The sequence below is a fragment of the Furipterus horrens genome, unplaced genomic scaffold, assembly GCF_987537825.1.
Source record: "Furipterus horrens unplaced genomic scaffold, mFurHor1.1.pri manual_scaffold_12, whole genome shotgun sequence".
Taxonomy (NCBI): Eukaryota; Metazoa; Chordata; class Mammalia; order Chiroptera; family Furipteridae; genus Furipterus; species Furipterus horrens.
Genome location: NW_028327182.1, coordinates 75364712 through 75387927, shown reverse-complemented (window position 1 = coordinate 75387927; position 23216 = coordinate 75364712). Strand labels below are relative to the sequence as shown.

The 23216-nt window shown below is 49.1% G+C and overlaps 1 protein-coding gene across 1 annotated transcript in view; it reads right to left on the bottom strand.

Moving 5' to 3' along the window:
- Positions 1-22933, bottom strand: part of SFRP1 (secreted frizzled related protein 1) — a 39237-nt gene extending 16304 nt beyond the window's left edge. The window contains exons 1-2 of the mRNA XM_090258557.1: positions 22007-22933; positions 16806-16883 (exon numbers count right to left, since the gene is read on the bottom strand). Of these exons, the coding sequence (XP_090114683.1) occupies positions 16806-16883; positions 22007-22550 (622 nt within the window). The 5' untranslated portion in view covers positions 22551-22933. The remainder of the gene's footprint in view (positions 1-16805; positions 16884-22006) is intronic.
- Between the last annotated feature and the right edge of the window lie 283 nt (positions 22934-23216).

The window sequence follows — 23216 nt, the reverse complement described above, 5'->3', positions numbered from 1 at the left end:
TCCTCTTCCAACCCAGCACCCCGTGCTGACTGGTTTTCTATAATGGAGTTCAGGATAAAATTTCCTTGAAAGAAATGTTCTGCTTGATGGCATGCGTTGTTTAAAGATCAGTGTAAGTTAGGGCACAGAAGCACAGATTCTTCGAGCGGAATGAGCTGTAAGATGCCATCTAAGCCAAGGTCTCATTTCAGAGATCAGAAAACAGAGAAAATGAGGACCACAGTCTCAGCTGTCAGCAGCTGGTCAGGAGCTGGAGCCTAGACCCTGAGCCCCTGTGGCCACCATGTCCCCCCCATTCCCCAAGCACCAGTCCCTCTTGATTTTGTCCTTCACACATACACTCTTACTCAGAGAGCAGATCCCCCAGTCCCCAAGGCTCCAGCCCCATGTGCTCACACAGCCTCCCTTTCTCTTTCTCCAAATGCAAGCAACCCTCTCCCTATTCCAACGCCAGAACAAAACACTCAAAACAACAAAACTGAGCTCCATCCAGGCTGAAGAAGTACAACCCCAGCTCACTATCATGTAAGTCACTTCCTGCAAGAAACATGGCTGTGGTGAAGGAGGAAAGCCGGAACAAGAGGTCCCTCTGCCAGCCCCCACCCCCTTCAGGGAGAACCTAGGAAGTGCTGCCCAGCTCTGGCCCCTGGCACCCAGCCCCTGGCTCTGGCCCAGGACCACAGATTGGACAAAACAGCGGGCTGCAGTCCCACACTCAATCCCCTCCAATTCAGGGAACTCTTACTGAGCAATCCTGGGGCTGGCCTGTCTGGGTGAGTCCCTGACCCATCTTCCTCTGAGGAGCATTTTGGGGTGAGGCAGGGACTAATGCAGAAGCAGGTGCTCCTGTGAGCTCAGGCATCAGAGAGCGACCTGGGAAATGGGCTCCCGGACCTCGCACCACCAGAGGATCAGACCAATGCTTCTCTCCAGTCCACTTCAGAAGGACTTCTTTGTTGTGTCCTATGCCAGAGTTTCTTAGGGTGTGGGTCTCCCAGGAGCCCCTATGCTGAGGATTCCATGGGAAGAACAGGCAGCTTCTCAACTCTAACCTGGGTTTCTCTTTATTAGGAACCCGAAGGTCAAGGCAGGAGCGGAGAGAGTTTTCCATGGGCCCAGACCAGATTCAGCTCACCAACTAACTCCCAAAGAGCATCAGGACAAGGGGTACCTGGATGGGACAATGAGCAAAAGAAAGAGCAAGTGCCTCGCATTCTGCTAGGCTTGACTGTTCTCCACCCAAGTAATCATTCAAAACAAGGAAGTCTGCCAGAAGACACATTAAGTCTGTAAGAAAAGAAGGCTGCAGGCGAAGAGCTGTCAGTCACGCAGAAAAATCAACAACACAATCAATTGATTCTTTTCCTTTTCCAGTGAAGGAGCAGCTTCATGCTCAACATTCTCACCACCCTCCCCCATCACACACAGTTATACAACTGTGAAAGCAAAAAGGGAGTTTTTAAAAAGTCACCAAGAAAACTGATACAGGAGTGGGGTAGACCAGCTGGCCTTTGCTTATATGACAAAGGAAGGGGTAGGACAGGGAGGCAGGAGAAGAGGGAGACCCAGCTGGGGACCTGCACTTCATTCCAGTTTGTGGGACCTCCTCTCAGGCAACTGGAGGACCATTCCCCAAGAGTCATGACCATCAGAAAGCTCCAAGCCATCGCTGGTCTTCATCATGAAGACACACAGCTAGAAATTGAATTTGAGGTTGTTTTTGCATACCCAGGAGCCGGACCTTTCCTGGCTGAAGAGTGGGTCTACACGTGAGGTTGGAACTGAATAGAAACACATTTCAGCGTGGCATTCCACATTCTGGGTGATCTAGTGAGCTGGGGGCCTCTATTTATTCCTCCACCTTCTTCAGGAAAATAATCTGATATCCTCCATGAGAAGGAAGGTTCACCCACCAACACAGCCACCTCCCAAGTGGAAAGCAAATAACAAGTGCTCCATGAATCACTGAATCATGGACCCTGTAGGGTTGGAAATTACCGTAGGGGCATGTCTTCTGGCTTCCTGCAAAATGCAGGCCTTTCAGGTATCACAGGCAAGACACCATCCAGCCTTTGAATAGCTCCTGTGATGGGGACTCTATTACCTTGTTAATCAAGGCTTTATTTCCTCACCAAGCCAGGTTCTACCCTTTGCTGAACTAGACAGTCTCAGCTCTCTCAACTACTCTCTTCCTAACACTCGTAGCTCGGAAAGGCAGATATCTTCAAACACACAGCCTTCTCCATTTGAAGGACAGAGGAGAATCACCAGGCCCCTTAGAAAGTGGGAAACCTCCAACCGGACTGTGCAATATGCAGGTTTGGGAACAATTGGCAGCTCAGTTTTTGATAGGTGTACACGAAATATCTGCCATTAGCCACTGTGGCCAAAGGGAGGCTGAACACTTTTTCTACACACTGGCATCAGTGTAGAGGAACAGCATAGTGTGGCAGTGAAAGCACCAGGTCACTCCCAGATGTGACACATCTGCACCAGGTCCTGCCATGGCCACTGTTCTCTCTTTGTGGCACAAAGACACAGGCCTTGATTTTCCAAGTTTCCTCTCCCACCCCATGGTTTTGGGCCTTAGTCTTCAAGTGATATGTGCTCCCTTGTGAGCCCAGAGATGCTTAGGGGTTAGGTCAGCCTATATTTTAAGAACCTCTAAAACTATAAGCTCCTTCAAGAGAACATCACTATTATTAGCCTGGTTCAGACTTGGTGTATCTATAAAATGCATTCACATTTTATTTTTCCCTTTTAAGGAAAGCCAAGTGTATGGCTTATGTTATAAATGCCTTAAGGAAAAAATGGCCATGCTGTGCATGCTGACAGCCTCTGCTTGCACAGAAAGCCTTTCCCGGGGATACCAAACAAGGCTAGGAGATGGCACCTGTGGCCAACTGCCTCGGGGTAATTTGTAAGATGTGAATTTGCACTTTGTCATTTCCAGGACACTTCGATAGACTCTCAGGGGGTCTACACAGAAGTTCTGAGCACTGTGCACCACTATCCTTATTTGGCAGGTAAGAAAATTGAGGCTCAGAGAACTAGAGTTAGCCAGTCTCATGGTTGGTAAATTATGGAGCTGGAATTAAAACCCTATTGTGTGGTTTAGATAGTGCTTTACTCCATGCTTCTGAACTACTTTCCCATCTGGCTGTGTCTTCCCCACACAGGCGAAGAGGGTCCTGTGACCTCCATCCCTGGGTTTCTGCGTAAACACAGGGAAGAGCAAGAACCTTGAGGACAAGGTCAGGAGCGAGATCCCAAATGCGGAATCAATCCAAGGAGCTGAGGTCAGGATGTCTAGCAGCACTCCAGGCACTGTCAGAGAGTGCCCATCTACAATGTAACAATGTGTTGTCCTTTGCAGTGGTCCTGCAACCCAACTCCATCCACAACTCCAGCCTTCAATGAGGGCATCCAACTCACTTTTCATCTGTGGCCCACTCCTAGACACTGGTTTCTCTTAAACAGGTGCCTACAGTGGAGGCCAAGTGTTCCCAAGTGAACACTCCTAGGGATCAGGGAAGAGCCCAACCAAGACATTCTATCAAGAAACCAGGCCTGGCTGGTGTGGCTTGGCAATTGAGTGCCAGCCTGTGAATCGAAAGGTCACGGGTTCAATTCCCAGTCACAGCACATGCTTGGCTGCGGGCCAGAATCCCCAGTTGGAGGCGTGCAAAGGCAATTGATTTATGTTTCTCTTACACATCAATGTTTCTCTCCCTTTTTTCCTCCTTTCTCCTCTCTCTAAAAATAAATAAAAATATATTTTTTAAAAATAGAAACCACATCACAAAGTTTTTTCCAGACCAAAACCATATAATTTCAGGGCCGTAAGGAGCGTTAGAGATCATGTAGAGTGACCCCTTCAATTTGCTTAAGGAAACAGGCTCAGAGACTTTGACAGACCGCCCAAGTCACAAAGCTGTTTAGTGGCAGTGCTGAAATCAGATCCCAGGCCTCCAGAATTTGTGTTATTGTGAATCACATCATATCTAATTGCACAGAAGTTCTTATTTTTTGTTTTGTGACAGACAGGTAAACTGAGTCATGAAGAAGTTAAGTGGCTTGACTGAGCTGACACAGCAGGTGGTCGAACCAGGCCTCGGCCTTAGATCCATAGGACTTCCAGGCCATGCATGTTCTTTCCATTCTCCTTTTTAAATCCTTGGGATTACAGCATGCCCTTTAAGATAATCCCTGCTCACCGCTGGAATCTGCTAAGGAAGTGACTCCTGCCCAGAGAACCAGCAGTTCTAAGTAGACTTGCTGCAAACACTAAAACCTAAACAAAAGAGGCCAAGTTGGTATTTGGAGTAATTAAAAAAATATCAAGACTGTAGGAGTGTGCCCAAGACTTACAAGATGGGTTTGCATAAAGGCATGCTGCAAAGGAATCTTTATGGGCTTCCTGAGCCCAGGGAAATCAGGACCAGGTTCTGGAAGGGCTCATGCTCGGAAGCTACAGGGGAAGGAATAAGCCTCTGACCTCATCAGTGGAGACTAAGTACCTGGGAGGCCAGGGCAGCTGTAAGACGCACACTCCCATTAGCTGTGCAAGCAGCTGTCTGCCATGGCTGTGCCTGCCAGGCAGACAGGCTATGAGCACACGGATAATCACATATGTGTGCATGCACACATGGCTCATTGTACCACATGGCTACACACATGCATCTACACCCACATCTCAGACCTCCCCATACACACACACCCATAAACACACACATAAACCGCAAGTGCACCCCGACTGAGACCGCTCCCCTTGTGCAGTGCTGTGGCCGCCACCTCTCTTGGCTCGCTCCTCCAGCAAACCCCCAACACCTGAGCTGACACAGCCCCTCGGGCTGGGACTAATGCTGTTACCAGTCCAACGAGTACAGGGCTGGCTCCCGATGTGCAGTGTTTGCTGCCTGCCTGGGCCACTAACAAGGTCTGGAGAGAAAAGTCAGGGCAGTTTACGACAACTTCTAAAGATGACTGTTCTTGGTAATGACCAGCTCTGCGGTGATCCAACTCCGAGCTGATTACAAGCTCTGGCTCCTGCCCCACACTTAGTGCGAGCATCTCTCTGAGGCTCTGACTGCAGCAGAGTCTCCCTCTCAGGCCACCCAGGCCACCTGCAGACTTCATCGGGCCAGCTTTCAGGAGCTCCTTCAAGTGAGTGGCCCCCCCACTGGCCCAGGCCTAGCCAGCACTGCCCTGAGCCCTCACTTAAGGCATGTGCTTTGGGGGCCTCCTCTCTTCCCCCTCCTCACCCTCACCCAAACGTCTCTCCTGCCCCAAACACCTCACCCCCTGGTGCCTTAAGTCCTGCTGTTAGTACGTCATCACGTTGATTAATGAGTAGCTTCTCTTTCAGGTGTCCTCCTTCTTCTCCTCCCACTGCCCCCCACCCAAGGTCTTCTTTAAAGACATCAGTAACAGTAACATTTTCAAATAGGCTCCTGCTGCTTCTCTACGGCCAACCAGACAAATGCTCTGATCTCTAGTACAGCATTCAAGACAGCCATGAACTAACTTGGGCCAACTTCATCAATCTCATTTCTAGATTCTCAGCACTACAGACCTCATGAGCTGAACCCAGAAAGATTCGCCATGCCCCAGCGTACGGACAATGTCATACCTCCACGTCTTGATCTCTCTTGGGCCCTCAGCCTAGAATATCTTCCTATGCCCATCTTTTCAGCCTGGCAAACTCCCACCAATTCCTTGGAGGACAGCACAAGGTACCTCTCCTCTCTGAAGCTTTCCCTCACCCCCTCCCTGGGAAGTTCTGTCCCCTCTTCTGTGCTCTGGTGGCTCCCAGTCCTTGCCTATTACAGGAATTTCAGCATCTGATGGCACAATATTATATTTATGTTTTTTCCTCTATATCTCCTCCGGATGGTGAGGGCAGGCACCACATCCTAGTCATCCTGCACAACCATTCTCCTGTGCACGAACCAGTGCCAAGCCTGACACACGATACGGCCTCACTTCGATTCCACTGGCATTTATTCCATCTCTCACGCTAACATGCTATCAGCTCATCGAGGTGCTTCTTTCTCTACGGCAGGAAACATCACACTGAGCAGCATAGAAGGGCTGGGTACCAGGGCCTGGAAGCAGAAAAGATGTACCTTGGGGAAGCCCAGGACTAACGAAGCTCTGGCCTCAAGCTGGCCTAAGCAATGGGGAGGGCAGGCGCCATAGTCCTCCCATGAGCTCACCCACAGATATACCTTCACCCCGCCTCCAAACCTCACCAGCTCCTGCTCAGTCAGATGGAGGCATCTGACTTCAACAAGGTGGCTCTGTGCAGGGCTTTCACTCAGAATCCAATGTAAAGGCAACATGCAACAGGATAGAATTGGACCTACTAAAAATCTACCCTGCTTATACTTAATGTGCAAAGGTGAGACCTATCTTCTGGCCAGCTAAGGTCTTACTTCCCTTGAGGCTCAAGTCAGGGTTCAGAGCACCTGGAGGGAGGAGGTGACTGCTCTCTTTGGCTCTGACTACGGGAACTGCCCTCTTCCTAGACCCTGGGAAGAAATGATAAAAACAGTCCTGTCTGCACAGCTGACATCTCTTTCGTATTGATCACAAAGTCAGCATGTGCACTATAAAGTATAAGCAGTGCTATGGACTTAGTAGATGACCAACAATCATCTGTTGAATTAAATCTGTGCAAGAATGCACACCTCCTGCAGACAGATTTTTAAAAGAAAATATATGTGTGCTCACATGCACACACATATGCACACATATCATACACCTGTTTTTAAATGAATACATGTTTAAGGTAAAGAAGCTGTAACACAAGAGGCAGGGTTGGGTGCTGGCCGGCACTTGGCACCCTGCACCTCTGAATCTCAGAACAAAGGCTGTGACTCTCCAGGTAGCCCTGCTCCCTGGGGGTGGAAGCAGCTGCGGGTTCTATGGTGGTTAGAGGCTGCCCTCAGCAGCCCAGCCTCGCTCTTCCATGTCCCAGCACCTTGCCCAGAGCAGACAATTCTTATTGACTGAGCTGCTTCCCTCCTGCAGCCCTGCCCTGCCGGATGGTGTCTCTAACTCGGGCCCATGGCCACGCTGAATGGGTAACCACTGTAACACGCCTGCTCATTCCAACCACTGCTCATCACAGGGGGCAGGCCCAGTGCCACAGGGACCTCGCCACCCTCCCAGTGGGACACACAGGCAGTGGTGAGTCAGAAGGACCGACTCTTCTTCACACTTCAATTCAGCCTTTGGGAGCCCACTCTTTAGCTGGGGCTAGCCCTTACACAGGATGCTGAGTTAGTAGCCAGAAAGGACAAATGGCATTCTTTACCTGCATTTATGGACCTGATTTTAGTTTTGTCACTTTAAGAATTACTGTCTGTTTTGAGTCTTCACTCCCTTTTCCATCCCTCATCTCCTGACACCAGGATTGCCTGTCTTTACTTTCTCCATGTATTGTAAGCCAGAAATTAGGTTACACATCTTCTCTAGGAAACTTGCCTAAAATTTTCAGCCCCCTCCCCCACCCCCACCCCCCAAAAAAGCCCTTCCTCCTTCAGGCCTGAGAGTGAGGACTGTGCACTAAAGCATCTAAATCCACAGGAACAGAGAAACAAGCAGGGCCAAGGCCTGCCACACCCACCAGATTCTTAAATTTTTGGATGACAAGAGCCAGGTCCTTGGTACCAAACTGGGACCACAGGAAGCCTGGCCGCCCAGGCTCTGGCACAGACATGAGTACCTGTATCCAAGACCCGGGCGTGGCAGCTGGCGCTGCCGCCCCACGTGGAGTGCGGTGTGAGGGGACTCTCGCAGGTGCCAGCTGTCTCTGAGGGTTTAAAGCGCTTATTCCAGGCCCCCATTTCTAGCTCTGCTGTCAGAACAGAGATGAGGATTACCTTCTGCCATAAAGCCATTTCCAGAAGCTGAAAGGATCTGTTGTGGAAGACATAGCAACGTGAACTAATTTTCCAAGGGCTCACGACGAGAGAATACAGCTGAGGTACTGAGGAAATGTCCTGGGGAAGACGCTGATGGAAGGGCTGGAGGAAACAAGGATAGGAAAATCCCACTTGTGATCCTGCCCGAAGGAGCCGGAACAGAGTTTAGGGAAGCTGGTTCCTAGTTCTCCCCACTGCCAAAACACCATCTCTGGGCATCTCTGGGTAACTCACAGACATCCTTTCAGAAGGTGTAAATGATTTCCCCTCATGCCTGCCCTACAGAAAAATACTTCTTTATTCCCCTTAATATCCACAAGCCAGTAAGCCATCTGTTACCTGCACATCAATCCCTAAGAGTTGTCAAAACCGCCTGGTCTCACACACCAAACCTGGAAAGGCTGTTTAGTCTGAAGACTCAAACCCATATGTAGATGGCCTGCACAGGAGCCCTCACCAAACAGACACAAATCTCCAGGGTACTGCTCCCCTCCCTGACCCAACAAGGAAGTCAGGATCAGAGACACCCAGGGTGGAGCCTAAGTTACAGACAGTACCCACAAACACCTTTAAACGCAGTTCTGCACTAAGGACCCTGACCAAGACTACGGTGATCTAGAAGCTCTAGCCTCTGGGACTGAGAACGAGGAGTCTGTAACTCAGCGGTCCCTTCCCTGAAAAGCCACTATGAACCAGGACAGCTGCATCTTCCTCTCAAACATGGAGAAGCCTCTATTTCCTCTCTTCCCCATCATCACAGTTCCTTTGTTCCTTCACTCTGCACTCAGACAGGTCCTGGAAACCCACCACAGCACTCACAGAGTGGGACCTGTCCTCTTTATTCCCACATGGACTGCTCACAACTCCCATGAGCAAAGCCAGAGATCCCAGGGAAGCACCTCAGCACTTCTGCCACTATAATTCCAGCTCAGCAGAATTCACAGTGGTTCCCCTTCTCCCCCCATGCCCTGACCCCAGCTCCCAAATCATTCAACCCGCCCCAGCCCCCTGCCAATTTGGTTCAACAAATGTCTACTTTCAAAGAAACCTAAGCTGGCTGCTTCTGGTTCACTTCCCTCATAACTCATCATAGGCTGTTTGCGTGATGCTGAGGGAAGCCGTCCTGAGGCTTGTCCCCTCTGAACCAGGAAGTCCCCAGGGCCAGCACTAAGTGGCACTCAAGCCCAGGGAGGCCCACCCAGCAGGGGCAGCTCCTGTACACACAGGCCCCACCAGATCTTGCTCCTAGTGGCCCAGCAGGCCAGGCTGCAGTGCCAGGTCCTCCCAGGCCCAGTGAGAGTGACAGCACTAGTGACAGGCCGGGCCTCTTACACAGCAAAGCTGTAGCTCAAATATTTATTGTATGTGTCTGGCTTTCACACAGAATTTGCAACCTGCCAGTTACCAGTGTTTACCTTGGTAGAAATTCACGGGAAATCTTAGCCTGAACAGGCCCAGAGTTTATTTTACTGCCAGATAAACAACTTTCTTTGATAAATCATCCATGTGACAGTGTTCCTGAAAGACTAAACAAAGATTTCAAGTGCAATCTATAGGCCTTTGAGAAGCCTTCCAAAGCTAATGCATGTTTAATTGGCAACTTGAAGCAGGCTGAGGCAGGGCAAGGGCCTGGCATTTCTTTGGCCATTTGTTCTCCTCTAAAAAAAAAGATTGGAACTTCTGGCTCATTTTTGCAAAATTGGACAAAATTTACCAATATTGAAATGTTCAGTTGCTTCTCAACATAGCCTGTTTTGGGGTTAAAGAGGGTACATATCAAACATCAGAAAGTAGCTGTTGGAAAATAAATTAAAAACTGCCCTGGAGATACTGCTTGAGAAACAGGGGAGGAAAGTACAACACACAAAATCTAAAATCTCTTTTAAATAGACCCTAATGAATTATGATCAGACAAGCTCATATTAGGAATAAGATTTCTTAAAAACACACAAAAGTACCAACTTCGGTGGGCACATCCTAGAATTCATCTCTACTCGGCCCTAGCTCCCTGGGCCCTGCAGTCTTAACTGTCTAGTGACACCCTGCTTTACAATGACGTAAGGCTGTCATCTAAAACTGCGAAGTATGCAGGGTTTTTTTGGTCTGCTTTGGTTTGGTTTGGGTTTGGTTTGGTTTTTTAACTACAGCACCTTGAAGTTGCATAAAGCTTTTAAAGTATTTCCAAATGGGCTTTTAAAAAGGCTTCTTCAGCTTAATCCTCTGTTAACCTGAGAATTAATCAGGACATTCCATTCAATTTCCTAAAAGTTTTGCCAAACCAGACAATTTCATTAGTGGTAGGATCTTCCTACCTAAGCTAATTTCCATCCTGAAATGATTCTTTTGAATAAGAAGAGATATCTATTATGGATGAAGCGGCCACCATATTCCAGGAACTGTATATACTTGATTAATTCAGCTCTCCCCACAGTAACACACTAGTCTCCGTCCACATTTTGCCAGTGAGGAGACAGGCTCAGAAGGTTTAGAGACTTCCTCACGATTGCTCAGCTTGTCAGGCTGGGATTTACTGCAAGCCTATCTGGCCCGAAGCCGATGTTCTTTCTCCGCTGTTGCTCTGCCTGCTTCTCTCCACAAAGAAAGAAATCAATAATTGCTGAGCTTCTTCCATGTGTCAGGCACAGACATTAGTCCATTTACATCCCACAAACTCTGAAAGTAGTGAGAGAGCACCCTAAGCCCCCTTCCCAAGGAGCTTCCCCTGCCATTCCTGGCAGGATGGAAGTGTGATGGGCATGAGAGAACATGAAGGAGGAAGGGAATGGAATCTGAACTGGCTACCCAGGTAAGTGCTGATGAGAAGAAAATCTGTGAGGGATGCCAGGCAAAGTGGCCTTGGGCAATCAAGTGACTAACTCCTGTCTCTGAGCCTTATTTCCCTCAGTCTTTAGAAGAGTTGCGGACTGGCTCACCTGGAGGTCCCATCATGCTCTGCATATCTTTAGAATGACAAAGGGGTACAGATGAGCAAGACAACCCTCAAAGAAATGGGCCTCTCTCTCTCTGAGGGCTACAAAGAGGCCCATTATCCAAGCTCATCCTTCACCCCCTCTCTTTCTCCAACTACCCAGAAAAGCTTCAGAGAACAGGGGTGAACTTGAGGGCAAGTGCTTCCTGCTCACCTTCTCCATGATAGTTTATATATACATCAAATGATAAAGAGGACATTTTGTCAAGTGAAATAAGCCAGACACAAAAGGACAAATATTGGAGGATGCCGCTTTCATGCAGTACCTAGAACAGTCATAGAGACACAAGTAGAATAATAGTTTCTGGGGGGGAAACGGGGACTTAGTGTTTGGGTACAGAGTTTCAATTTGGGATGAAAAAAAAATACCCAAAAATGGAGAGTGGTGATGGTTGACAACAATGTGAATGTTCTTAATGCCACTAAACTATATACTTAAAAATGGTTAAAATGGTACGTTTTATATTATGTACATATTGCCGCAATAAAAATTTTTAAAAGATGAGAGGGAGGGCTACTCACAATTACAGAACTGCATATGGGAGAGTATATCAAAGGACACCCAAACCACACGATTTGGCAACTGACCATCCCAAGGAATAACCACAAAGAGGGGAAATTCATGTGTCAGCCAGTCCTGAACCAACTATGCCCACACCTATATATGTCTTAGGACAAAGAAAATCAACCATTCCAGCATGATGCAAGGAGAAGAAAGGGCTGAAAACAGAATTCAGCTCAGAAAAGATTTCAATAAATTAAGCTGAGAGCAGTTTCTGAGATGCACCTCTCACTTCCTTGGTCAGTCATGAAGGGAGGCCTCATCTGCCCGGGACAGGTCGCCGGGCTACGGCTGTTCCTGTGAAGAACACCAAAACGAATGTTTAGCGAGTCCAGCCTATGTGCCAGGCCCGGGGCTAGGTTCCTTACATGGGCTCATCTGTTCCTCACCAAAACCTGTACCTGGCTAGCAGCTGTCATTTTAGGAGAGAATGACTGAGGGAAACTGAGGGCTGGAAAGGTTTGGCGATTTGCCCAGTGTTGCCAAGTATTCAGAATGATGGGGGAGACTGAGCTCAGGTCCAGAGAACGCCATGCCGCCCCCATGGATCCTTGGTTTCTGTGTACTTTCTCATACTTTAGTATGCTTTCATTGGTTCGAAGATGCTAAAGAGAAGTGCTTCCCATTGAAATTTGCTTCATCTGTTTTCCTGCCACAAGTACAGCCAAAACAGAATTAGAGATGGAGATAGGGTGTACCACACTCGTCAGAGGGGGGAAATGGTTCTTTCCCCAGCTTTTCCTCACTTCCTCAACGTGACTTTGGAATGCAAAGTGTTCCTGATATGACCTCAATCCAAACTGCCAAGACAGGATTCCTCTGGCCAGGACCCCAGGTTTGGGATCTACTCAGGAACTCTCCTATCTGAGACTGTGAGTGAGCCAGAAATGACATCACACCTCACCCGGCCAGCTTGGAGGAGAGAAGGCTCCTAGTTCAGCTGTGGTTGGAGCCCTGTCCGGCCCAGCCCCGCGCACGGGAGGCCGCTCCTGGCTCTCAGGCCGTGAGCTGCACTAAAAGTGCCCGAGCCGATGTTTTCCCTCATGCGAGAGGCCGCAACAACGCCTTCCAAGTACTTACTGAGCTGTGAATGAAATCTGTATTTTAGAGCTGAGCAGTAACAACTGTTACCCTGGGGCAACAGTTCCTTCTCCCATGTCTATTTAATTTTGCTTTGACTGAACTAGATTTCTGAGTGTTAGAGTTTTATTCTTCCTTTTACATATACGCTCAGTCACCCAAAACAGGACATGCAACTTTCCTTGAACTTAATCAACAAGTGGCACATATTCACTTGGAAAGGAGCCTTCTCCTTTTATGAAAAAGGAAGTCCAGTTTCCAAATCCCTGCCATCCCGTCATTCATATCCACATCTGACAAACATTTATATTATGCCTCCATCTCCAAGACACTGTGCCAGAGGCTATTTAAGTACAAGCAAATCTAGTTTTGTTCCTTCTAAGATACAGATTATCTTTACACTTGAACATGAAGTATGTTTTCTTTGTCAAGGGTACAAAACAAATGAACAGTGCATCTCACAGTGAGTGTGCATCTTACATTAGGTAAAATACGGTACAAGATACAGACCCTGCTCTCAAGCAGCTTACAGATGTTGCACTGTGCCGGTGGCCAGTTTTCCTCTTCTCTGGGAGGAAACTCGAGGCCTGGTTTGAAAAGGCTGAACCTGCTCTTTGCAAGAGATCCAGCTGCCCTTCAGAGTAAAACACTGTGCCTCTGAACAGCAGCAGAGCCAAGACACCTTGAAAAAAGAATGGGAATTAGCAAAGGTGCAAAAACATCCAAAAACATTTCTTCTAGGAAATACTCCCAAACACTACCTGTGAAAGCTGATTTTTTTTCCTTTCCTATTTTGACTACTTTAAGTGTTGCAGAGTATGGTTTTGCTCTTTATGAGGAAACATATAAATGAGGAAAGCAAGGAAAATTTCTGGGGGCAAAAAGTCTTTTTCCACAGTGAGAAAATACCGGGCTAACGAAGTTGCCAACTGAACGCTCAAGCTCAAAAAACTGGAGGAGCCAGTACAAGAGAAAGCTCTAAACTATCTTAGCAAAAATATATCGTCATGCACATTTCTGCCAGAAAAGCTGAAGTGTGTTTGCTGATACTGAAGTTCTGTAGAGTGGCCGGAGGCAGGGTCCTAACCTCAGAGCAATTCTAAATCAGAGACAGCTATGGGCACTGAGTTGTTAACAGCAAGATTATTAGTGTGGCAGCTAGCAAATACTATATTGGCCTATTTAAGCACAGCGGGAAGGCTGGCCGCCATGTTGAATTCACAGCATTTGCGCCCATCTAACTTTTGGCTTTCCCACATCTGGTGCTTGATCCAGGCTGATCCAGCTGCATTCCTGAGCATCAGTACACAGGTGTTTCTACTGATGCTTTTCCCTATTGGGGGAAAAAAATGTGTTCTCAACTGAGGGGTACAGAGCAGGGATGGAGAGACTAGCAGCCAAGCAAACCAGGCAGAGTTCAAGATGCACTGCCCAAGGAAGTAATAGGTTGGGCATACCGGAGTCTGAAGATGAGTTGGCAGGAGGGCAAGAGTGCGTGCTGACCCAGAAGGAATGCGCCGCTTGTTCCTGGAGCTCACAGAGAGCCTTCCAACAACCTGATGTCTTCCCATCGGGATGTCAGGGCCACTTAATGTGAAGTTTGATCCCTGAAGTAGGGAGTAAAACATTCTTTTTTTTTTCTGTGTGTGTGAGCTTACATTGCTGAATTTCTTTATCTCCTACCTAAATCCCATCAGTGTAGCTGACTGCCTCACTTACTTGAAATGAACTAAGATAGGAAACAAATTTCTCAACAAGGCTGTAGTCTTCAGGGTGCTGTAGCAGGGAAAAGAAGTCCATCCCAGGAGAGTTAGCTGAGCACCCTCTAGTCCCTTACCCTACACTGTAAGGTCAACCTTCCACATTCAAATTCTTCCCCAAGGCTGGCCTCTTCAGCTCATATCTAGGAAATGTCTCCAGTTTACCTAGTTGCCACAAAGCCCCCAGCTACCAGAATTTTGGTGGGTAACTGTGGGAGATTAGAAGAGACCTGATGACAGGTTCAGGTTGGTATGTTCCAGACAACAATCTGAGCATAAGCATGGATTATCTTCTCACGGCTCCTTGGCATTAACTTTGGCCTTCTGTTCCCATAGCCCTCTCTTCAGCTAAGGAGTTATAAAATTATTCCACAGTTTCTAGGAAATGAAGGATTAGTGTTTGTTCAGGATTTAAATATTTTTCAATTAAATTTTAATTTATTCTAGGTAAGCATTTTTGGATATGGCATCTAGCATAGTGCTTTGCACTCAAGAAACATTGAATGAATATATACATAAATCAATGAATAATCAGATGCATTGAATTTGAGCTCCATAATAAGAAGACATCACCTGCCAGTCACCTCCACACACTGGACACTCAGTTCCAGGGTTTTCCATCACACTTCCCTCAGGAGCCGAGTCTGACAGAAGTCATATGAGCATATACATCAGCTAATATATTATCCTTCAGAGTTTAATATGACTCCCTGGAGTTGACGAAATGTCAAGGGTCCAATTTCTAAAAGTAAGTGTGGTGATTTACAATATCTGAAGAAGATCAATGAAATCTACAAGAGTGGCCCCTTAGTTATCCCTCCTAAGGATTCCTCGGAAACACAGCCATACCCAAGCAGATTGTTCCTGCCCCAAACACACAGCAAAAGGCTTCTTTTCATCAGGATTTCTGAGAGATTTTATTGATGTCCCCTTTTCACCATATCCAAAGGCATCTCTGGGAAGGAACGTCAACCCCACTTGTGGAAGAAGAGCTTGCGGCTAAAGCAGTGGGGGCTGTGCACCCCCAGGCTTTATGGCAGAAGACCCACCAGGCTCAGCCTGGCGTTCGACACCTCCTGACGAAGCAAGAGTGTGAACACTAAAAAGCCAATGTCACCTCAGTCAGATGGAAGGGTAATCAGAGCCCGCTACAATTATTTTATTTGAGTTCATTTAAAATGACAAGAATAAGTATGTGACGAACGCAAGCAGAAAAATGAGGAATAGACTGACTCTTCACTGAGGTCCTGCTGTCCTCCACCAGAAACGGAGGAGGAAGGCAGAAATAAAGCACGCGGAACGCATCCATCTTCAAGAAGCTCTCTGTGGCAAAGGGTCTGAATTCTCCTACTTGCCTTTAATCACAATGGCAAATACCCTGAGAGCATATCTGTCATATGTACAATTTCCTTTAACTCGCATATGCACGTACATATGTGTGCAGCTCGTTCAGATGTGGCACTCTGCCAGTACAAAGCCCTTTCGTGTACTTTATGATGTGAGGTTAATGAAAACACAGAGTAGACAGCTCTGAATGGACATAAAGATTCGCATTACCTACCATTCTGCTTTGCCTGGTAAGAATTCAGTACAAAATCCAGCCTCAGGGACACAATGCAAGCACCATGAGAAACGCCCCATTCAGCGTGAGGCTGAACCTGCCCTTCAGCCAAGCAGGTCTGGGGCAAACCACTTCTCAGCATCCATATAAAACAGAGGCAGGCACGAGGGAGTCAGCAGTTCCAATGGATGCAGTTAACATTTATTTTTCCCACAGGAGAGACTCTCAGGGCATCTGGAGCACAGGTCTTCTGCGCGGCTGAGTACAAGGGACCATCCCTAAAAGGCCACCTGAGATCAGCTCCCCAGGCCACATCCAGCCCTTCTCCTGGGGCTCTAAGTGCTGATTGGAAATTCCATTTTAACCCCAAGTGATTTGGGGAAAAGGGAGAGAAATTCCAATACTGTGAGGATGTCAATTCTCTTTACCTGGAAGGACCTGCTAGGGGCCCCTCCTCTGAATGTCCTGAAGTTGGACTCTTGTTTCCCTGGGAAAGCACCCAGCCCGCCATCAGCCTTTCAGATCCTGGGTAGGGTGGTGCTGACACCTAGGGGTGGACGGAGAAAGAGCCAGTGCAGAGAGAAGGCCAGCCCCAGCTGCGGCTGTACCTCCTGGTGGTGTCCAAGGAGTGGTGTTTTCCCCTACTTCCACCTGTCCCCAAGTCTACATCCCTCACTCCTAAAGAAAGTCCCCAGAAACCTGTCCAGTGATCTCCCACTCAAAAGGACAAAAACAAAGTTTGACTTTAATAAAAACTAGCCAGTTCCATCTGCCTGAAAAAAGCAGCCATTGGGGAGACTGGAGGCTGGAGAATATAAAGCCTCAACAAGATGCATCAGCAGGCTCTGTTTGGCAGGCACACGGGCCGGGAAGAACCAGGGAATGCCAAACCTCCCCAAGGAGACCGGGGACACTCTCTTACCAAACTCGCTCGCACAGAGATGTTCGATTATGGCTTCAGATTTCAATTCGTTGTCACATGGAGGACACACAGCTGTGCCTAGAAAGGGAAAGGGGGAGAAAAAGGAGCTGTGAGTTATGGGATTAGGGAGTGCAGAGAGGAACCGTCCCTGGGAAGGAAATCAGCCCACAACCAGAATGAAAGTAAAGGTCTTCTGGAATTTCTGAAGGGCAACCAGAGAATCAAAATGAAGAGTTCTAAAGCCCAGGACCTAAAGCTATAAACGGGCATACAGTTTCTTGAAAATTTGAGGGCTAGAGCTGCTGAATATGGTAAAACTGCTTAAAGCAGCAATATCTGGGTCTGGGTGGGAGTCAATCCTACAACTGTGGCTTAATGGGGTACGGTTGGTCCCTGGGAAAAGATGATTTATAAAACAAACACATCTATTCCAGTTGTTTGTTTCCTGTTCTTTCTCTCTTCTCCTTTAAATATCCTGCCCCCTTCCCATTCCCAAACTCCCACAAGACAGCAGATCAATCTGTCAGGCTTTCAAGGAGCCAAGAAAAAAAAACTCAGCCAGACTCAGGAACTCTAACCCCAGGCCCTGAAAATTCCTCTCCAAAAGGGCTATTGCTAGCAAGAGCTGCCAAATGGGAGGACAGAGCTGGATGGGAGAGACCCTCCGCAGGCATTTTCACAGTCCTGTGAAGTGCTTTGAAGAGGAGATGTGTCTGTGGCTGGCATGAGGGTCACTGGTAGGTGGCTAAGCTGCAGGGGGAAGAGGCACCTGAGGCCAGGACAGGAGGCCTCCTCCAAGCCAAAATGCTACTGATGCTGGAGGGATTCCGGGGAGATAAAGTGTCTCTGTGGCAGGGCAGGAAGAAAGTGGTACAGTGAATCCCAAGAAGAGTGCAGGTGGCTTATTATCACCACCACCATCATTATCATCATCCCACCACCACCAGCAGCACCACCATCATCATCACCATCACCATCTTTCAAACGACTTGGAGCTTTATCCACGATCCAGGAAAGCATTAGCATGTTGTAAGGGCACTCCATCCTCGGAACAGCACTAGAGGCCAAACCGGGCTGGAGCTAAGGAGCACCGGAAAGTCACCTCAAGGAATGACAGTGTACTGAGCGACCCCTGCTCAAATATAAGGCTCTTCATTTTCCTCCTTCCCTCCCCTGTCCATGGCTTTCAGGGTAGCATCTCCTCCTCGGGGAGTTCCCCTGCGGCTCAGTGAAATGGGCAAAGCCTCCCGAGATGGAGGATAAGCAGGGAGCTGCACAGCCCACCCGAGCCAATGTTACTCCCGAAATACAGCTGGTCCAGAGCTGGCACCCACCCACCACCTGAAGCAGGGTCCCTACATGGCCCAGCAGAGACCACATGCCTTAGTCTTTGTTGACAGATTCCTCTCCCACCTTTACTCTATACTCAGGGCCGAACACCATCCACATTCCCAGTGCAAGAACCACAGCCACTCTCCAAGCAGAAGACTCTGGTGTGGGACTGTGTTTTGGCCCAGATGTTGGAAATTTGTTTTTCACCCAAAAGCAAATTTGAGACTGGTAGTTTTTCCAACAAAAGGAAAAAGTTACCCAGAGTTTTACATATGGCTCTTGCTTCCATGAGGAGAAAAACAGGGAAAGGGAGACCCACGATATGGGAAGGACCATGTACCTTAAGAGTGGGAGTGTCAACTGTGCTTCAGGGTTACTTTTTAAAACATGGAAGTTATCGCGCAACAAAGTTCTATGACTATAATCTTGACCAAAGAAGTGGCAAGGCCATGACCACCACACTATAAACGCCAGGTCTCTCCACCTGCTCCGCACACTTAGCATCTCTCCTCGACATGGGCTCCCTGGGGCTCCCCGTACCCCCAGGGGCATTTCCCTCAGTGCTGCCAGTGCCTCTCAGGGCGGTGGGAGCTTCCTGAGGTGAGCTCTATGTGTCCTCCACAAGGCTCCCCTCCCCCCGCCCCCCCGCGCAGCACCGTCTTGCTTTCCTTCTAGCCAATTCTGGAGCAGCAGCAGCTCCATCCAGAGCAGGGAGGAATGTGTAATGCAATATTAATCTGTGCCCCTCCGATTGTCCTTGGGCCCCACGGGCTGCCTCAGCAGGGGAAATCCACCCAGTCATCTGTCTGAGAGGGGGAACTAAATCGGTTTTAAAGCATATTTAAAATAATGTGTAAAACAAAGGAACCAAAAACTAAAACGTTTTGTGTTTTATTAATATTTAACGGGCAGTAGAAGACCAAGTAAAACACTGGAATCAGGATTAAGTGAATTTTTAAAAATCAATGCATATACACATATACTGCACGTTCTCTACCCAACCCCTGCACACACACACAGAGCACATTCTCCCCTCACTCCCTCTCTGTCTCACACACACAGAGCAGGTCTTCCCTGGACAGCCCCTGGACTCATGGGGAAGAGACTCTATGGAAGGCTCTCAGGCATAATGAGGGCACTGTGGCCTCTGCAATTTGTGACTAAAGCCACAGGCTGATTTAATGCACAACATGCCTAATATAAACAACAACAAAACTAAACTAGAAGTATGTGCTTGTTCATATAACTTTAACCAGTAAAACCCGGCAGGGAGGAGGAACTACAACTTATCAGAGTGTACAGGTCTAATGTAAGTGCAAGACTCAGACATAACTCTCCCAGAAAAAGAACCATTGCTTCTCCCATAACAGATGTTTGATGTGGCTTGGGCAAGGACCCTTTGGCAAGGGCGGGGGAAGAGGGGGCGGCGGGGGGGGGGTGTCTTTTGCCTCATTTCTCATTATGGAGTTTATCTTTAATAACATGTGGCCACAAAGGGCTGCCCAATACCTCCAAACTGTACATGCCCAAGTATGTAAAAAGAAGCCAGTCAAATCGTGCAGAGATCTGATGCTGCTTTGAGAGCTCGGTCTTAATTTTAAAGAATAAGATGAATAAAGAATAAACAAATAAAAATAGTGCATGCACTTATTGTCATCTGAAAGTACCAGTTCTTATCTGGAAGCCACAAACGATAAAGTTATAAAGACCAATAGTGCAGTCCACTTTAACCTGCCCCAAAACACACACACGCACAGCCCTTCGAGCTCAGCTGCCAGTCACTGGCCATTAGTCTCAGGGGACATCGTACGGAGCTCCCTCCCATGGAGTGGCTGCCGTGCTGGGGAGGAACAGATGCCCTTTCAAGGCAGAGCCTCTCACCAAAAATGCTGAGGGTGAACCAGTTCTCTAGTCGCAGGGACCTAGTCCCTGACTGGCCCTCACAGCCTTTCTCTCTGTTCAGTAGCTGGTCTTGGAAGGTTGACTACCTGTGCACTCCTGGGATGGAGGAAAGAGAGAGGAGGACAGTACAAAGGCCCAGACACGAGGTAGCAGACAAGCGGAACAGGAGCCAAGGAGAGAAAGGAGCCATGGAGAGAAAGGCTTCAAGAAGACACCCCAGCCTTTTGGGGGTTCAGCTGGGAGGATTCTTTCTCCTTCATAAGTAGGTACCCCCAGCCAGTCCCCCAATCTTCCCCTCAGGAGATGTTCCCCCAAAGATTTCATGTCCACCAGCTAACTGTTGCAGAAAGACTTGTGGACTCAGCCCAAGCAGAGCTGGCCTCGGCCTCTCCGGGCAGGTCTGGGCTGGGCTAATCCTGCAGCGGCCAGCAGAGGAAAGGGAGAAGGGAAATCCTGTGCGCTGCAGGGGACCACTCCACACCGAAGGACACAAAGTGCTTTGTTTGCTCTAGGTAATTGCTCAGCTCTCCGTCTCAAAGGGCTGCACTTCTCAAAGGTTAACCCTGTGCAGACACCCAGGAAGCAGAGAGCAGGGGGTGCCCAGACTTGGCCACTGCAGGGAAGCTGCTGTCTTTCCCTTCCGGCCGGGAACCCTTGCCACCCAACCTCAATCACTTTGAACCGATCTTCTCCATCCCTAGAATAAGCAAGTGCATTCAAAGTTCAGGGTGCCCCTTTCCTCATACCTACACACCCCCTCACTCTGGGGGAACACGCCCTTCAGTGGATATCTCTTTTAGAATCGCATGAAGATGAGTAAAGTCAGCAAGCCGCCGCCCCCCCCCCGAAGCCCCCTCCTTATAAAACCTCTCCATATGCCTGCCCCTGTGCTAGGCGCACCTGGGCATGGCTCCCCATCTCAGACAATCAGCACATCTTTGAGACTCAACTCTGCCTCCAAAGAATTCAGCGCTCAGTCCACTCCTATAAAAGCCAGGCCACATGCTAAGGGTTTTTGCTTGTTTGTTTTGTTGCCTCTCTGGGATTTCTCGCCTCCCCAACTCCCCACAAAAAAAAAAAAAAAAAAAAAAACTTGCTCAAGAATTACCCTGTAAACGGGAGGGTGTTTGTCAAGGAACCTCAGGTCATCCCTGATACTACTAGGAAGGTCTCCAATTTACAGAACCCCACTACCCAAGGAGAGACAGACAATGACCTAATTACACTTTTATCTTTCTAATTACCTGAGGATTTGTGTAAATGAGAAAAGCAGGGGGTAGGACAGAATGCGAAAGAAGAGACTCCATCCCCCAACCCTCTCCAAGCTGTTACCTGAAACGGGTGGAAAAACAGAAATCCCCAGTTTCTAAACTTTCTTTCTCTGCCAGTTCTGCAGCCTGGGCTAGTTGGCTGAATGACCTAGTTAAGCAATGAGTTGTTTGTTTGTTTGTTTTATATCCTCATGGAACCTATGAAAATAAAGCCGCGCCTTAGCATGTTCTCTGCCTTTCTGGGCTTCCGTTGTTTTCCTTTTGGTACATCCGTCTGGGTTGTTAAAACACTCGAATGGGGATTCGGTTCCCTTCCAGAAGAGAGACGGGCTCCCTTTTTATTTGGAGCTTAAGGCATTGTTTCAGGTATGAAAAACAGAAACTGGACCCCAGAAAGAGCCGCTCCAGGAGCCGGACCGAGTTTGTGTGGGGCCGAGGCACAGCCGCAGCTGCCGGGCAAGCCCTTGCGGTCCGTGCACCTGGGTCGCGAGAGGCGCAAAGCAACACCTCGGACAGACTGGAAGCTTTGAAAATTCATTCTGCTCAGCTTGACAGCAATCTCTAGGGAGCACGTCCGAACTCCGGGCTGGTGCGGCAGTCGGGGATCGGGGCGCAGGGGCGTTCCCGCAGCCCCCGCTGCAGCCCGGCGGGTCCCGGGGTCCCCAGCCGACCGGGGGGCGGAGGTGATGGCCTTACCTTGGGGTTTGGAGGCTTCGGTGGCATTGGGCGGGGTCATGGCGATGCAGACGTCCCCCTCGGGGAACTTGTCACACTTGAGCATCTCGGGCCAGTAGAAGCCGAAGAACTGCATGACCGGCTCGCACGAGTCGCGCACAGCCTCGCAGAGCCAGCGGCATGGGTAGATGGGCCGGTCCAGGCAGACGGGTGCGAAGAGTGAGCAGAGGAAGACCTGGGTGCCGATGTGGCAGTTCTTGTTGAGCAGGGGCACCCAGCTGCTGGCTTGCTGCTTCACCTCGGCCATGGTCTCGTGCTCCAACAGATTGGGCAGCACCATCTTCTTGTAGCCCACGTTGTGGCACAGCCGCAGGTCCGCCGGGATGTCCACGCACTGCGGCGGCTTGGTGTAGAAGCGCCCGCTCTGGTACGAGCCGATGTCCGACTGGAAACTCACGTAGTCGTACTCGCTGGCCGAACCTGCGGCCAGCAGCCCGGCGACCAGCGCCAGCAGCACGCCCCCGGAGGCCCCGCGCCGGCCCCCCGCGCCGCGCCCGCTGCCCATGCTGGCTACACGCACTCGCTCCCGCGACGTCGGGGGTGCCTCGGCCGCCTCCCGGCGCGTGTCCCGCCTCAAACTTCCAGGAGTCTTCGGGGACAAAAGGCGCCGTCCCCACCCCGACCCGTCTCTGCGGCCGCGCGCTCCTGCCCAGTCCTCGGCGAGTGTCGGCCCTCGGCCTGCAGCGGGGAGGGGACCGTGCGCGGCCTGAGTGCTGCCGGGGCTCCCGAGCGCGCGGCACCTACTCCCGAGGCTGCAGGACTTGAGTGCCCGGTGCTCCTGTTGCAAAGCCCTCTGAGTCTTCCCGCGCAGCCAATCAGCTCCGGGCTGCGGCGAGCCGCACTCATTTAGCACGTCAGTCACCGGCGCAATTAGCCAATCGCTTTACTTGCAACAGGGTTCGGTTTACTAGAACGCAACACAGGTCAACACCCCTTAAAAAACAAAATCAAAGAATGAATAAAAGAGGGAGAGAATAAAAAAAGAAAATAGAAAAATGAAAGGACGAGAAAATAGAAGTGTGGGGTCGATAAAGAGAATGTTTAACGCTGTAACTGACTTGCGTCGGACCGCAGAGAAGCAAGAAATTTAACAGTACTTGAAAATCAATGAGATAATGGCAGACTTTTTTACACTTTTTTCTCATTTCAAACAGCAGCTGACCTCGATTTT